Source organism: Spermophilus citellus (assembly GCF_964194105.1).
Source record: "Spermophilus citellus genome assembly, chromosome: 6".
NCBI lineage: Eukaryota > Metazoa > Chordata > Mammalia > Rodentia > Sciuridae > Spermophilus > Spermophilus citellus.
The window spans coordinates 160,420,163-160,436,072 of record NC_138187.1 but is presented as its reverse complement, the minus strand read 5'-3'; the positions used below and the strand labels follow the sequence as shown (position 1 = coordinate 160,436,072).

The window sequence follows — 15,910 nt, the reverse complement described above, 5'->3', positions numbered from 1 at the left end:
TGCAGGTGGGGATCCTTGGGGTTTAGTTATGTTTCTACAGTGAACTTGTTGATTCTTTCTTGTTCTTAAAATACATTAAAATTTTAGAAGTTGGAACTTCAAGGACTCAAAAACTTCTCAACAAGAGTATTAAAAATGTTAAACTTCGAAATCTGTGTATCTATTCTACTTATTAAAGTAGCCTCAAGATAATGTATACAGAATCCTCTTGTTCAGGTAGCTGTTGAGTTCTGAAATTATGCCTGATCCTAATTGAGATGTGCTGTAAGTGCAAAACAAAATCCACACTGCATCTGAAATTTTAATATTGAAAAGTATGTAATATGTCTCATTTTTTAAAACGTTTGTTTTATTTATTATCATTTTTATGTGGTGCTGAGGCTTGAGCCCAGCGCCTTGCGTGTGCTAGGCAAAGTGCTTTACCACTGAGCCACAACCCCAGCCCCAATATGTCTCAATTTTATGTTGACAGCGCTTTCAATTATATTGTAGTTGAATGAAAATATATATTGGGTTGAATGAAAAATTATCAAAATTAATCTTACCTGTTTTTACTTTTTAAAATGTTCCTATCAGAAAATTTTCAGTTACACATGTGACTTTCATTTATATACTGTCTTGCAAATTGTTGAACAATGCTGCTTTAAACAGATTGAACGAAGACTACAGTTAAATTCAGAACCACAAATGGAAATAGCTGTAGCCAGTTCCTGAAATGCTGAAAGAGGTCAGGGTGTGAAATAGGAAGTGTTTGTACTACGTCAAAGCCTAAAACCTGATGTATTTTGCCTTTTATGCCTTTCCTTTTGATAAGTACTTCTAAGGACCTTTGCAATCATAGGAAGAGCCTTAAATCATTCTACGGGGGCATCTTGGTTCCTTCTCTTATTCTTCACTGGCAGTGGAGCAAGGCTCATATCGTACAAAAGTTGACATGATTCCCAAAGCCATCAACAAGTTCTCTGTAGAAAAGTAATAACTCCACCTCCCACCCCCTCAATTTGAGTAAAGGAGCAAAGATAACGGGCAAGTGAAAAATTAGAAATCCATAGATTTCCTCTAGTTTGTGTAGTTTTTGACATTACGTTCCAAATTTAATTATTGATTGATGTATGATGTGTGTATGTGTGTGTTAGTCAACTTTTCATCACTGTGACCAAAATACCTCACATAAACAACTTAAAGGAGGAAAGATTTATTTTGAATCACATTTTCAGAGTTTTCAGTCCACACTCAGCTAGTTCCCTTGCTTTGGGCCTGATGTGAGGCCAAACATCATGGCAGAAGAGCTTGGTGGAGCAAAGCTGTTCACTCATAGCAGCTGAGGAGCAGAGAAAGAAGAAGGGGCTAGAGAGAGACAGGATAGAGCCTCCAAGGACCCACTCCTTCAAGTAGATCTTATCTTCTACAGTATCACTAACTCCCAGTGACACCATCAAATTAGTAATCCACTGAGGTCAGAGCCCTCAAGATCCAATCGCTTCCCCTAGCCCCACCTCTGAACCTGGCTGCATTAGGGACCAAGCCTTCAACACATGAATGTAGGGGATGCTTCATATTTAAACCATAACAATGTGTATACTTTTTCTGTATTGTGTCTTTTGTTTGTTTTTCCTTTAACAAATGTCCTCCTTTTTGCAGATGGAGTCTGCACGCAAGGCATGGGAGAATTCTCCAAACGTAAGGGAAAAGGGGTCTCCAGTAACTTCCACAGCACCTCCGATTGCAAGTGGAGTTAGCAGTAGTGCCAGTGGGCCCAGCACTGCCAATTATAGTTCATTCTCAAGTGCGTCGGTGCCTCAGATTCCTGTCGCTTCAGTCACTCCTACAACATCACTATCAGGTAGAACTTTTTTGTATCTTTCCTTAAATACCTTTGTGTGAGCAGTGCTGGGGATGGAATTCAGGGCCTCAGGAATATTAGGCAAGTGCTCTATCACTGAGCTACATCCCCAGCTTAAATATATTGAATTATTTAACATTTTATAGTCTTCTGTTCACTGTCCCCCAAAAAGTATTGTGTATAAAAGATATGAGACTGTAGGTGAGATAATTATCAACTCTTCTGTAAAACTTCTGGCTTCACTTAGCCCTTCCTCCTCTTTGCTCTCAGAATTTTAGTTTGGCACACATTTATTGAAGAATAACTAGAACAGTTTTTGCTGGGCCCTTCTGTCCCCGGTGTACATCCCTACACACAAACACACACACACAGTACATGTACCAAAGAATAATTGAGAAAAAAATTTTTCTTCTAAATTTTTCTGAGTTTTACCTTTTGATATTTTTTAACCTTTACATAGTTGTATTTACTAGTTTGATCAACTCAGAAGTAATTAAAAACCACATAGCTTTTAGATATTTTGCAGTCTGTATCTAATTTAGAGGCCTAAGTTTAATTGGCCTAACTAAACCAAGTGGGGTAACTTAAATTTTCTGATGAAGATTTAGGTTATAGAATTTCCAGCCTCTGCTATTTGAGAGATGATTTATGGGTTCGGTGCGGTTTTGTTTGGTTTTATGGTACTGGGGATTGATTCCAAGAGTCCTCTGCTACTGAGCTAAAATCTCCATCCCCTTTTATTGATTACTTTGAGACAGAATAGTGAGAATAGTGAGGTTTCCCTGGCTGGCCTTGACTTGCAGTCCTCCTGCCTCAGCCTCCTGAGTGACTGGAATTACAGGCATGTACCACCATGCCTGGCCCAAGTCCCTTATTTATAATGTAGTGTTTGCATATATACAGCCTACCTATATCTTTTGGTATGTTTTCAGTCATCCCTAGATCACTTTTTAATGCCTAACAGTATAAACATTATATTGTATAGTTTTGGAAAAATAATAATGAAAACAGTGTGTATGTTCAATACAGATGCAATTTTTTTTTCAGTGTTTTTAACCTGTGGTTGCTTGGATACTAACATGTTGAACCCATGGGTACAGAGGGCCTACTGTACATAATGGGTATAAACATTAATCTTCTACTTTCTAGATGGTACTGTCAACAACAGTGGCACTTTTAGATATACAATATTTTTCCCTGATTTTATCCCTCCCCCAACTACAGGAGCTGGTACATACACTACCTCTTCTTTGAGTACAAAATCTACCACCACATCGGACCCTCCTAATATTTGTAAAGTGAAACCCCAGCAGTTACAGACAAGCAGCCTGCCTTCTGCAAGTCATTTTTCACAATTAAGCTGCATGCCTTCCCTTATTGCCCAGCAACAACAGAGTCCACAAGTTTATGTGTCTCAGTCTGCAGCAGGTAATATTTTACACTTTAATATAAAGAATTTAGAAAAAGAAAACTTTTTTTAAACTCCTGGTTTTTCTTTTTTTTTCCTTAACTCTTTCAAGTTTAAATATTTTTTGATGTGCTTTTTGCAAATATGTCCCCCTATAGAGTTAAATCCTCTTTCTCCTTGATATATTATTAGATATTATTACATATTTTATTATATATTATTACCAATTGTTATAACAAATTGGTTCTACTAATTCAAAAATTATGCATGTGTCACTGTTCCAATCAAATAACAAAACATTTAACAATAGGTAATAGTTTGGAAGAGGGGGGGAATTAAAAGTAGAAAGAAAATATTATATGATGGTGGTTGGTAGCTGGTCCTAATGAAAATCACAGTGTTCATCTGAAACATCTGAAAAATATTTAAACTCACCAACTCATCATGTTGTTTCTTACCTTTCATAGAAAATTAATAATTAGCATCTGTTAGTATCCAGTATCTATAGAGATTCCGGGTATTGTTAATAATCCTGTAATATAAGTTGACATAATTCTTTTTTTGAAAAGTATCTTAGAAAATGCACACATACATACTCACTGTAGTAACAATTTCATGGCTAGGAATCTTTTAACTATACTTTGAGGGTGTTCATTTGTAGTGACAAATTTAAAACAACGTAGGTAGGTCTCCAGAATATACTTTTCAGAAAAACAACCAGTCACAATTTGGTTTGTATGATACACAGAAATATGTTTAAGAGTCCATACCAAACTTCAAATTATTAAATATCCATTCTCTTGATATATATTTTGCTAAATTCTAGAAGGTAGACTTATAATTGAAGTAGATTTGCTGGTTCAGTGGATAAATCTATGTTCAATTTTTATGTGAAGTTTTACCAATAAATTTTAGCCATGAGAGTGTTTATTTTTCCATAACCTCATAAATATTAGATACACTATTTTTAATTTACTACCTTTACTACTACCTTTCTAGTAGAAGTTTTTTAGGTTTTTTTTTTTTTTTTTTTTTTTTTTTTTTTTTTTTTGTTATTGGTTAGTTTGGGGTTTTGTTGGTTTTTGCTTTTGTTCTTGCTTTTTGGGGGTGCATTTATCTCTTTTTATATTTTCAATTTTTCTGTGACTTTTGAGAGGGCTCATTTAGAAACTGCTTCGAAACTTAGTTTTTTTACTTACTACTTGGAAAATTCTGAAATTTAGACATTATTGCTGCTTGTTTTTCCTGGTGGCCTGCAGCTCAGATCCCCGCTTTCTACATGGATACAAGTCATCTCTTCAATACCCAACATGCACGGCTAGCTCCACCATCCCTGGCCCAGCAGCAAGGCTTCCAGCCAGGTCTCTCTCAGGTAGATATCAAAGATTCCTTCTATCATGTATTATTTCTTGCCATTTTTATGGTTATAGTAGTTAATCTTAGACTACAAGATAGACTCCCTAAAGTTATATCGTATCCATTATTTCCTTGGTAGGCTACTGGCAAAATTTTTAACTTTACGAAAGCTTGATAGTTACGATATAGAAGAAGTGATTTGTCAGAAAGAAAATCTAGATGTTTACATTTGGTCTTGTTTTAAAAGGGAGCTGATGGGTACTATTAATCTTTTTTATTCTTTCTGTGTCTCAGATTATTTTTTCCAGTGTTTTGATTCATGTGTATGATTTCATATACATTTAAATGAATGAGTGTTTGTTTTTCATTGCACTGCAGCCAGCTTCAGTTCAGCAAATCCCAATCCCTATTTATGCACCACTGCAAGGGCAACATCAAGCCCAGTTGAGTTTGGGGGCTGGTCCTGCTGTTTCCCAGGCTCAAGAATTATTCAGTTCTTCACTTCAACCATACAGGTAATTGCTTTAAATGTCTTCATGTTAAAACTAATGATACTGCTGATTCTCCTTATTAGAATTCCTATTGTCTCTTCTTTCCTCCAAAAAGCTGGAATGACCGTGAATACATTAAATGGTTAAGCGTGTTGATTATATGTCATAAACCTCAGTCTCTGGTCATTTCAATAGACTTGAAAGAAACCTAAAAGCTTCTTAATGAAGTGACAACAACCCGTAACAATTAGAGTTCACAGATAATAATAGCTGCTAATGGAACCTGAAACTTAATGTGCCATGAGGCTGCTAACAACTACAAATCCAAGTGTTCTCTGTGTAAGAGCTGAGGCGTAGCAGAAAATAATAGTATATTAGAGATGGAGAACAGGTAGAGTATAACAGAAGAGAGGGGATGGGATTTCAGACAAAGAATAGAAGCAGGGATGATAGTAGTGACAAGCTGACTGTGTACATGTGCAGAAGAGAGTCTTCTGTAAAAATTCACTCAAATGCATTGTACCTTATCTTTACATTGAGGAAAATAATGCAAACTGATTTTTGTTGAACTTTGTTTATCTATGATAGCTATTTAGTCCTTAATATATGTTGACTACATTTAACTTAGTTCTCATAGTAAATTAAGTTATTCCCATTTGACATGAGGAAGTTAGGACTTCAAGAGGTGGTCATTTTTTTGTTGTTGTTGTTTTGTTTTGTTTTTATCTGAGGTCACAGTATAAATAAGAGGCCAAAACTGGATTTAACTCTGGGTGTCTTTGGTTTCCACTATAAGAGGATAAGGGATTGGTAGTAGCCAGATGGCAAGAGCAATGCTTGTCAGCTTAGCTACTTACTGTTCATATTCCTGGTGATGTCCCCGATCATCAGAAAGAAATATAAATTACAATCAGGACATTTAGCTTAGGAGAATTAGAAAGTTGTGCATTTGCTTTTAGAAATTTGTTTTATAAAAGTAGTTCAGGCCAGGCACAGTCCCAACAGTGTAACCTAGTAGCTTGGGAGGCTGAGGCAGGAGGATTGTAAATTCAAAGCCAGCTTCAGCAACAAAGCAAGGCCCTAAGCAACTTATGAAGACCCTGTCATTAAATATTAATAGAAAGGGCTAGGGATGTGGCTCCCCCAAAAAAGGAAAAAACGAGAACAGATATAATTCCTATAATTTGTAAGTTAAACTCTACATGGAATGATATAGCTTATTTTTTTTCCAAAATAACTTGCATTCATAAAGAAGCCAGATTCAACTAATTAAACTTTCTTAAAAGAGAACATAATCATTAATAAACTTGACAAATATTGCTTTTACTTTTGAGCTTTCTGTTGAAAGATTCTTCAGTAGAATTTGTGTGTCTGTGTTATTATGCACACATAGTATTTCCTGTTTCTGGTCTTACTGTGCCATTTAGTTTGGTTATTTCATGAAATTCTTTCCAATAGATATAAAACTGTTTACCCTAGCTAGAAGTTAGAGGTAGGTGTGTGTGTGTGTGGTTTATTTTTTAAACTTGGGTTATCTTGAAATGTCTTTTAAAAATGAAACTTTACAGGGCTGGTGGTGTGGCTCACTGATGGAACACTTGCCTGGCATGTGTAAGGCCCTGGCTTCAATCCTCAACAATGTAGGGAAATTAGTTAGTTAGTTAGTTCGTTAGAGCTTATTCTACACAAGCCAGTCTTTTTTTTTTTTTTTTTTTTGCAGTGTTGGGGGGTCAAAGCTAGAGCCTTGTGCATGCTAGACAAGTCTTCTGAGCTACCCTCCCAGCCCCAAACCAGTCTTCTTTTAATTTATATTGTCTGCTTGAAACAATGTTGGAAAGTTTGCAGCCACTCTCCAGCTCTGTTTGATCAGCTAGTGATGTCCACAAAGCCATGAGAAGTCAAGGAGCCATGCACTGACACTCTGTTTGTAATCCCCATTTCAACAAATTATCTTCAAGGGTGTGCTTTTTTAAGACCAGACGTGTTCAACTGAAACGTAATAGAAGATACATACATGTAATTATGGCTAGAGGCTACTGTATTAGAAGACACAAGTTTAGATTTCGAAAGCAGATTTTTCTCTAAGCACTAGAGTACTTGGTCATTTGGGATAAAGTTAATTTGTAACACAACCTTATCCTCTATTACATAGATCTCAGCCAGCCTTTATGCAAAGCAGTCTATCCCAGCCATCTGTGGTGCTTTCTGGTACTGCTATCCACAACTTCCCAGCTGTCCAACACCAGGAACTTGCCAAGGCACAATCAGGTCTTGCCTTTCAACAAACTTCAAATACTCAGCCTATTCCTATATTGTATGAACACCAGCTGGGGCAGGCATCAGGACTGGGAGGTTCCCAACTGATAGATACACACCTTCTCCAGGTAAGGTGGGGGCCAGGATGGTGCACCTTCGTAGTATTCCTATTTTCAAAATCCAGATTATTTTAAGGAGACTTTTTTTTTTTTTTTTTAAGAATAAAAGTGTGATAGAAGACACAATGAAAAAGTAATGAGTTCCCCTTTCCTTTACTAGTATCTGACTATTTTATCTTATAAAAATTTTTTCTAGGCTAGAGCAAATCTGACCCAGGCCTCAAATCTTTATTCTGGACAAGTACAACAGCCTGGGCAAACAAATTTTTATAACACTGCCCAATCACCGAGTGCTCTCCAGCAGGTAAACTATGGCATGGTAAATTTCCTCAATTTTATTATTATTTTTATTGCTTTTGTTATTGTCTGGGAATTTATATAGAAATAAGATGGGAGGAGTGGTTTTTCAAACACCCCTCAGGTGTTCTGGGAGTTCCATTGAGTCCACTGACAGTGGAAGGTGCTTCATTCACCCCATAATACCCTTCTCCTGACTCTTCCCCCCTCATTCCCCACTTTGATCATTTCTGGGTCCCCCCAACCCATACTGGTGATTGAACCCAAGGCCTCACACATGTATCACTGAACTATATTCACAGCCTGCCCCTGTCCCCCTTTTTTTAATTGGACTAGGTTTCCGTTATCCTTTATTTTAGGAAAGGATTCATAAGAATATACAAGATTGGGGCTGGGGTTATGGCTCAGCAGTAGAGCCCTCACCTAGCACATATGAGGCCCTGGGTTCGATCCTCAGCACCACATAAAAATAAATAAAATAAAGGTATTGACAACTGCAACTAAAAAATAAATATTTTTTAAAAAAGAATATAAAAGTTTGAAAACCATTTTTCAGGAATATAAATGTGGTAGGTGGTTTGCCCATCAGTGTTAGAGATGAAGGGAGACTCTTAGGGACAGCGTGATGGGACACATTGGGTGGTGTAGTACAGAGTGAGAGTGTAAGTGCCCATCGACTTTCTAATGAATGCAACAGTGTTCCTCAATGAAAAAATATATGGGTTTTGTTTTGTTTTATGTCTTCTAATAACATCATTAAAAGTGGGTGGAAGTCTGGAGGAGAAGGGCAAGCCATTAATTATCTTATCATGACTCTTTTTGGTTCTTATTTTTAAGGAGCAACAGTTTATAAATATAATGTCATCTTATGGAGATGATAGTGTTTGAGAATTTAATCTTTTTTTTTTCTCATTGAACCTTGTTTTGACCAGAACAGAAAACATTATACAAATATCTATTTGGGAACTCGTGACTACTTTCTTAAAATTATAACATGTATTTTGTGGTTATTTGACATGTACTATGAACTTCAAAAATGGTCAGATTATTTCAGTTAGTTTATTCACTACACATGAACAAAACCACAGTTGAGCATCACATAGTAATGTTTCCATCAATGAGACACTGCATGTAAAGACTGTATGACCTGCTTGGTGTGGTGGCAGGCGCTTGTATTCCCAGCTGCTTGGAAGACTGAAGTGAGGGTCAAACTTAAGACCACTGTGGGCACATTTCAAGACCTCATGTAAGAGAGAGCGCAGTCCTGGCCATGTTAGTTTATAGAAGGATCATCTGTGATATGCACGTGATGATGAAATTGCCCAAGAGCACATTTCCCAAAATGACTACATTTTGTTGATATACTTTTAATAAAAGAATGGGATAGTCACTAAGCAAAAATTTGTATGTGAAGTATATTTATAATGTATTATTAATTATATATTATTAATTTATTTTATTTAAAGACTTACTCAAAAGTATTTGAAGGGTGGTGTATCCTTAAAGGGATATGCATACCAAAGTTATAAGCAAATAACTGCAGTGACGTCTACATGCTTGCTTTCTAGGTGACAGTCCCTTTACCGGCATCCCAGCTTTCCTTGCCTAATTTTGGATCTACAGGGCAGCCTCTGATTGCTTTGCCTCAGACTCTTCAGCCCCCTTTACAGCACACAACTCCACAAGCTCAGGCTCAGAGTCTTAGCCGTCCTGCACAAGTAAGCCAACCCTTCAGAGGACTAATCCCTGCTGGGACACAGCACAGCATGATTGCAACCACAGGAAAAGTAAGTGAAGAGAAACTATGCACTTCTTAAAAAATTTAAGCCCTGTGTTCAGATGTATGCATTTATGTGGGGCTTTTTTATTGTTAATTTTGGTTTCTTCAAGTATCAGTTTTTTACCATCCTGCAGAAAATCTCAAATTTCTGTATAATTCTGTTTAGCCTGATAATTCTGTGAAATTTGAAGCCCAGTAATAAGATTTTTGTGCTTTCCTACGTGAAACCTCACATGTAGGACATTAAATAGCACCTGCCTTATGGAATTGAAGGAATGTTAAGTTTATTTATGTGTTTTCTCAGATGTCTGAAATGGAACTAAAAGCCTTTGGAAGTGGCATTGATATAAAACCTGGCACACCTCCAATCGGCGGTAGAAGCACTACACCAACATCTAGTCCTTTCCGGTAAAATTCATATTTAAATTTGCTTATGAAGTTTCAAAGTAATTAATCAATCACCTTTGTTTGTTGAATAATTATATGTTGACACCTTGATAATTTTATCTAAAATGTTAACGTGTATTTTAAGAAAACTCACCTGGGCATAGAGGCTCACACCTATAATCCCAGCTATCCAGAAGGCTGAGTCGGGAAAATCCCAAGTTCCAGGCCAGCCCATGCAACTAACTTAGCTGAGAGTCTGTCTTAGAACAGTAGGGTGTGTAACTCAGTGTTAGAATGCTTGCCTGTGTTGTGTGAGACCCTGGTCAATCCAGTACCGCACAAAGAAGAAAGAAAATTCTTTTAATGCAGGGCAAATGTAGCTATTCTCCTTTTTCGCCTCTGCCTCTGGCTCCTAGCACAGTGTTTGGTCAATTTTCATCACCTACCAAGTATGATGAAAATACCAAGAAAAACGCCTTTAAAAATTGAGCAGCATTTACATGGCAGTACTGTACTGACCAGCGATGGCTTCTCTCCAAGGGCTACTTCAACAAGTCCAAACAGCCAGTCCAGCAAAATGAGCAGCATTGTCTATCAGAAGCAGTTCCAGTCAGCCCCTGCCACCGTGAGAATGACACAGCCATTTCCTACACAGTTTGCACCCCAGGTAGGCAGACATAAGTAAGAATGAGTATTATTTACTTGCATACAATTGCTAATCTGATTAAATCTCTGATTTTATAATCTTACTGAATGTTAACCAATTTAAGAAGTACAGTTTTAAATGAAAAAGTTTGATTTTTTTTAACAAAAAAAATTTATGATATTTAAATAAATTCTTTGCACTTTATAGCTATACTCCAATAGTAATAGCTTACTTTTAAAGCAGACAATAGAAATATTCCAAGATTCCCCACACAGCTCTGATCATTTGAGTCCTGTTCAATTTATCCTTTTTTGAAGAAGTTGACTTTTCAGTGAAGGTCCCAGTGCTTGAAGTTTTCTAGGTTCCAAGTGGGTTTTTTCTTAATTATGCTTTTTTTTTTCTTCTTTTAATGACTCTACGTGCAGTTGAAGTAAAATTTCCAAATAGATGTTTCCAGTAAATGTGAAAAAAAGTTGGTTTCCCTTTGCTAATCGTAGATGGACTAAAAATTGATGACAACTCTCACAAACTAGAATTGGTTCCTGAGATTATCTTCAGATTAAGTTTGGTGTAGGCATATGCCTTTTCTGCAGGTGTACCTCTTTTAAAGATATCTTAATGAATAGCCTTTCCACCCCCTCTGGAGTTTGCAGCTGAGGCGCTAGAATCAACTGACATGCCGTAGCATGCTTTGCCTAATTTTTCTGTAAAATCCTCTAAGCATGACTTGTTTGTTCTTTGTCTTTGTTGATGAAACGGCACAATCCATAAGCTTCCTTTCACTGACAGGATGGGAACAGATTTATTCTGGGATAGGCCAACCTGGTCTAGTTGGCTTTTTTTTTTTTTTTTTTTTTTTTTTTAACAGTTCAATGTTGTATGTTTTGTTTTTTCCACTCAGATTCTCTCTCAGCCTAACCTGGTCCCTCCATTGGTAAGAGCCCCACATACTAACACCTTCCCAGCGCCTGTTCAGAGGCCACCAATGGCACTGGCCAGTCAGATGCCTCCTCCGCTGACCACAGGCCTCATGAGCCATGCTCGTTTGCCACATGTAGCCAGGGGTCCTTGTGGATCACTATCTGGAGTCAGAGGTAATCAGGCCCAGGCTGCGTTGAAGGCTGAACAAGACATGAAGGTTAGTACAGTGTTAACAGCCAACAGAGCAAGATTTTGTCTCTGAACCATGTCTTAAAATGCCTCTGGACCATAACCACAGAGCCAGGCATTTGTTGCCTTAGAGACTTAACCACACTACTTTTGTTCATCTCTCCCCCTCCCCTGCCCTATTTTTCCCTCCCACCCCAACCATTTTCCTTTTCTTTTTTTACTTTTTGTTTTTGTTTTTTGAGGGTTTTGTTTTTTGTTTTTTTTTTTTTGTTTGTTTTTTGGGTTTTTTGTTTTTGTTTTTTTGTTTTACAACTGTAGTCAAAAATCAATGACATTTTAAACTCTGGTCAGATGAACTGCTTATAAAACAAGTATTTGAGGGAGATCTGAGTTTGGATGCTATATTTTTGAAATAGCAAAAAAGTAATAGTGGGTTATTATAGCCTTCCCCATTTTCTTTCATTTTTTACTTTGTTTTTCTTCCCTCCCTTCCCTCCTCTCCCTCCTTCACCCCCAATCCAGCCTATCATATAATCATGGTTATGTAAAAACTCTGGAGAGGGTAAGACATGTTACCTATCTTGATTTTTTTCTTCCTTCATGAATCATTCCAGTGTAGTCTTCTCAAACTGTCCTCACATCCTTTTTTGCCTGTCCCTGGAGGTGGGCATGTTCTGCAATGGATTGTACAGTTATAGATGAAGAACTCAGAAAAGCACTTTGGGATCCTTCATGATGAAAGGCACAAGTAAACATGAAGTTTGCTAAAGCAGAGGCATGCCTTTAGGAGTCTGTGTGGGGACAGCCTTTTGTAGCATGGCCCTTACCTGTCTGCCTGTCCAGCCAGAGGAAGTTTTCTGACCTTAGAGATATTAGTTATTTTGTTTGTTTTGTCACTATGTAGATCAGACTGGAACAAAGACAAGCTTATTGCTTATAACCAGGGACATGTGCATAGTGATACTTTTACTCTGAATTAGAAACATGTTTGTGATGACCTTGTTAGAGAATAATTCAATTGGCTGACTGAAGTTTCTTCCAGTGTTGACATCCTTTGTGTTTCTGATGCTGAGTAATGATATGTAAAGACTACCCTGCAGTAAAACTTGTTAAATATTATCTGCTTTTATTAGGCCGTGTGCCTAGGATTTTCAACTATTTCTACTAAGAATACCTCGCATACGTAAAAAGCTTTGGAGATTTTATGGCTGGCCTTGGTTTCCAGCTCCTGGCTCCTTGGCACTTAATTTCACACATTCTCTTGTCAGAAATGACAGTAGAGCTTGATAACCTTAATGGGGTGGGAGAGTATACAGATTTCTTGAAATTGCTTTAAATCTTTGACTAGTACAGATTACCTGTAGACCATACAGGATTTTTTGTTAAATGCAAGAGGTATATAGTTTGAATTGTGTATGTTACAGAGGATAGTTTACAGGTTGACGTAAGTATGTTCTTTGGGGAACATAGTCAGTAAAACTAAGAAATTATTTTACCAGCTCAGAATGTGGTAGGAGCTATCAGAACTTAGTGATCAAGTGAAGTTGTAGTTACTAATTTCTGATGCTCTTCCCCTGCAGAAGAGAGCTGTGGGAAGAGGACTCAGCCACAAGACATTTGGTCCTAGGTGTTGGTAATGCCACAATATAAGTGCTTCCTTTTCATTTTATTGTAGACCACATATTGATAACTAGAAGTTTTAAGTGTTACATGTATGTTTTCAGACTTGCAAGCAGCCTCCCTAAATAAAATTTGATATCAATAAGCTGTTCCAGAAAAGATTCAGATCACTAGCAATATATGTTTTATTATTTATAAGAGGGCAGACTCTGAAAAGATGGTGGGAGGTGGTCTTGTTTCAAATATTTAAAAAATCACATGAAATTTTTTCAAAGATAGGAAGAAGTCTATGCACTAAAAACTGAAAGGTCAATGAGGTACCTTTGGCTTAGGCCAAACCAACGAGGGGAAAACTGATTTGTGATTGGTAAAAGTATTTGAACTGAGATTGATTTGACAGGCTTTGGTGATGCTGCAGCATTTTCAATTATTGTTTCTCACTTTTTAAGGCAAAGCAGAGAGCAGAGGTTCTTCAGTCCACGCAGCGGTTCTTCTCTGAACAGCAACAGAGCAAACAGATAGGAGGCAAAACCCAGAAAGTGGACAGTGATTCAAGTAAACCTCCTGAAACACTGACCGACCCTCCTGGGGTCTGTCAGGAAAAAGTAGAAGAAAAGCCACCCCCTGCACCCACCATAGCCACCAAACCTGTCAGAACTGGACCAATCAAACCTCAAGCAATCAAAACCGAAGAAACGAAATCTTAAAGGCTGTGGTTTATTGCAGGGTATTGAGGGGAGGGGGGAGGGGAAACAGAATGAAGTCAGATAATGCCAGGAGCCACCCGGTTAAAATGGTCTGTGACATTATTCTGTCTAGGGCTTGGAGATGCACAAGGACATAAGAGTGATTTGCTCTGACACCCAGCTGCTGTACCAGTTAAAACCAGGCTTTGGCAAGCTTGCACCTACTGTATAACATTTGCTCAGTTGATGGCCGTGCATCTTCAGTCAGAATCTATATATGACTATGTGCACATATTCCTGAAGTGCATATAATTTAGACCTAAAAATCTTTATGGTTAGATGAAACACCAGAAATAGGAGGAAAATAACACCACAGAGGAATAGCTCAGCCTGAACAGTGTGGCGGACCCGGCCAGTAGATCACATGTGGTTTCTTTGCTCCCTTATGTTCGTTGGATATGGTTGTGGTGTTTGTAGGCTTGGAGGTGAAGAGCTGAAGATAACTGGTGCTGGAGAGAGGAGCCTTATTTTTTATTATGGCAGCTTGCTATTTTTGTAATATGATGATTGAGTTGAACACAATCAAAGTACAGTCGTAACTGATCTCCCCTTCTTCCTGAATGAGTGAGCAGATGGTTCAATATTGACATCAGCATCCTTGAGCATATCTGAATGAGCAGTGTTTGGCAACTGCCTCTGTTTGAAATGATGCTGTGTTTGGTTGTGGTCTGAAGCTTGGAGCGCTCACCATTCAAACTTGACAGATTTGGTCAAATGCTAGTTAGGTTGAGTCTTGCTTGCCTCCACTTGGTCACCTTTGTATGGATCCAATGGCTGTTTTGTTTTGCTTTTTGTTCCTTCCCCACCCCACCCCCCACCCCCATTAACGGTTTTTAGCTGACGTTCATGAAGAGAATGAGTACTTGGAACTGTGCTGCCAATGAAAGGAAATCCTAAGGAAGTACATTTCTTTACAGAGCTGTGTCATACCATCCTTTTGGCCCTCTGCTGGAAAAGTAGAATCAAGTCTCAAATAATTGCCTTTGTAATCGTACCCTCTAGTATTGTAGATGTAGGACAGTACTGTATCATACGCTGTGAATGTTAAACCTCTCGTACCTGCTTTATGATACGTGGTAGTGACCGTGCTTTATCAGAGCTGTTTTTAATGATGTTACTCTAGAATGTTTTCTTTTCAGATGATGATTGAGAAGCTAATAAAAAAAAAATGGTGCCAGGTATCACAACAGTAACAGAATTTTGCTGTTTTCTCGGGTTTTGTTTTGTTTTTGTTTTTTTTACTTTCCCCCCTTTTTTAAATGGAGTATGCTGGGTGTGTCTATGATTCTGTTCAGATGACTGCAGAACCTGGAAACGCTGTTGCTGCTGCTGATGCAGAACATACTGCTATTATTGGTCTTTTTATATAAATATAAATAAATATATATATATACATATATAGATAATTTGAATTTTTGGAAACTTTAGCTGTGCTGTCAACTTTGGAAAAGTATCCCAGTTTACCGTGTTGAGTTGGCATTGTACAGAAATTAACAGCCATATTGGTCTAGAAATGTTAAACTTAATTTTTTTCCATTTGTACAGGGGTAACGCACTGTATTAAATATGTAAGGTCTTATCTACGTGGGTTTGATTACAGAAACTAATAAAGTATTCTCTAAATAATGAATCTTGGGTCTTCTGTTCCATTCCTAAAATCCTAAGCAAAGCCTGTCATGTACCAAAATATCAAACACATTATGCTCAAGGAAGATTGTCATCCAGAGACTTGACTTTACCATTCAGTACTTCGAAGTTTATTCAGTCAAAGTAACTATTGTGGAGGGGAGTAGTCTTGGCTCCTATTTTTGTAGTGTTTACACTTTGAATTGGAAACAAATATAGAACAGA

The 15,910-nt window shown here is 37.6% G+C and overlaps 1 protein-coding gene across 10 annotated transcripts in view; it reads left to right on the top strand.

Moving 5' to 3' along the window:
• Window positions 1–14,164, top strand: part of PRRC2C (proline rich coiled-coil 2C) — a 78,715-nt gene extending 64,551 nt beyond the window's left edge. For 4 of the 10 annotated variants that reach the window (XM_081299387.1, XM_081299389.1, XM_081299385.1 and 1 more), the window contains 11 exons: window positions 1,642–1,843; window positions 3,068–3,271; window positions 4,511–4,623; window positions 4,986–5,122; window positions 7,251–7,482; window positions 7,670–7,792; window positions 9,339–9,557; window positions 9,855–9,958; window positions 10,478–10,604; window positions 11,485–11,721; window positions 13,763–14,164. In XM_081299387.1, the coding sequence (XP_081155513.1) occupies window positions 1,642–1,843; window positions 3,068–3,271; window positions 4,511–4,623; window positions 4,986–5,122; window positions 7,251–7,482; window positions 7,670–7,792; window positions 9,339–9,557; window positions 9,855–9,958; window positions 10,478–10,604; window positions 11,485–11,721; window positions 13,763–14,020 (1,956 nt within the window). In that variant the 3' untranslated portion in view covers window positions 14,021–14,164. Of the gene's footprint in view, window positions 1–1,641; window positions 1,844–3,067; window positions 3,272–4,510; window positions 4,624–4,985; window positions 5,123–7,250; window positions 7,483–7,669; window positions 7,793–9,338; window positions 9,558–9,854; window positions 9,959–10,477; window positions 10,605–11,484; window positions 11,722–13,273; window positions 13,327–13,762 lie in introns of all 10 variants that reach the window. The other 6 variants (XM_081299390.1, XM_081299388.1, XM_081299392.1 and 3 more) reach the window with 5 other exon arrangements.
• Window positions 14,165–15,910: the final 1,746 nt, after the last annotated feature.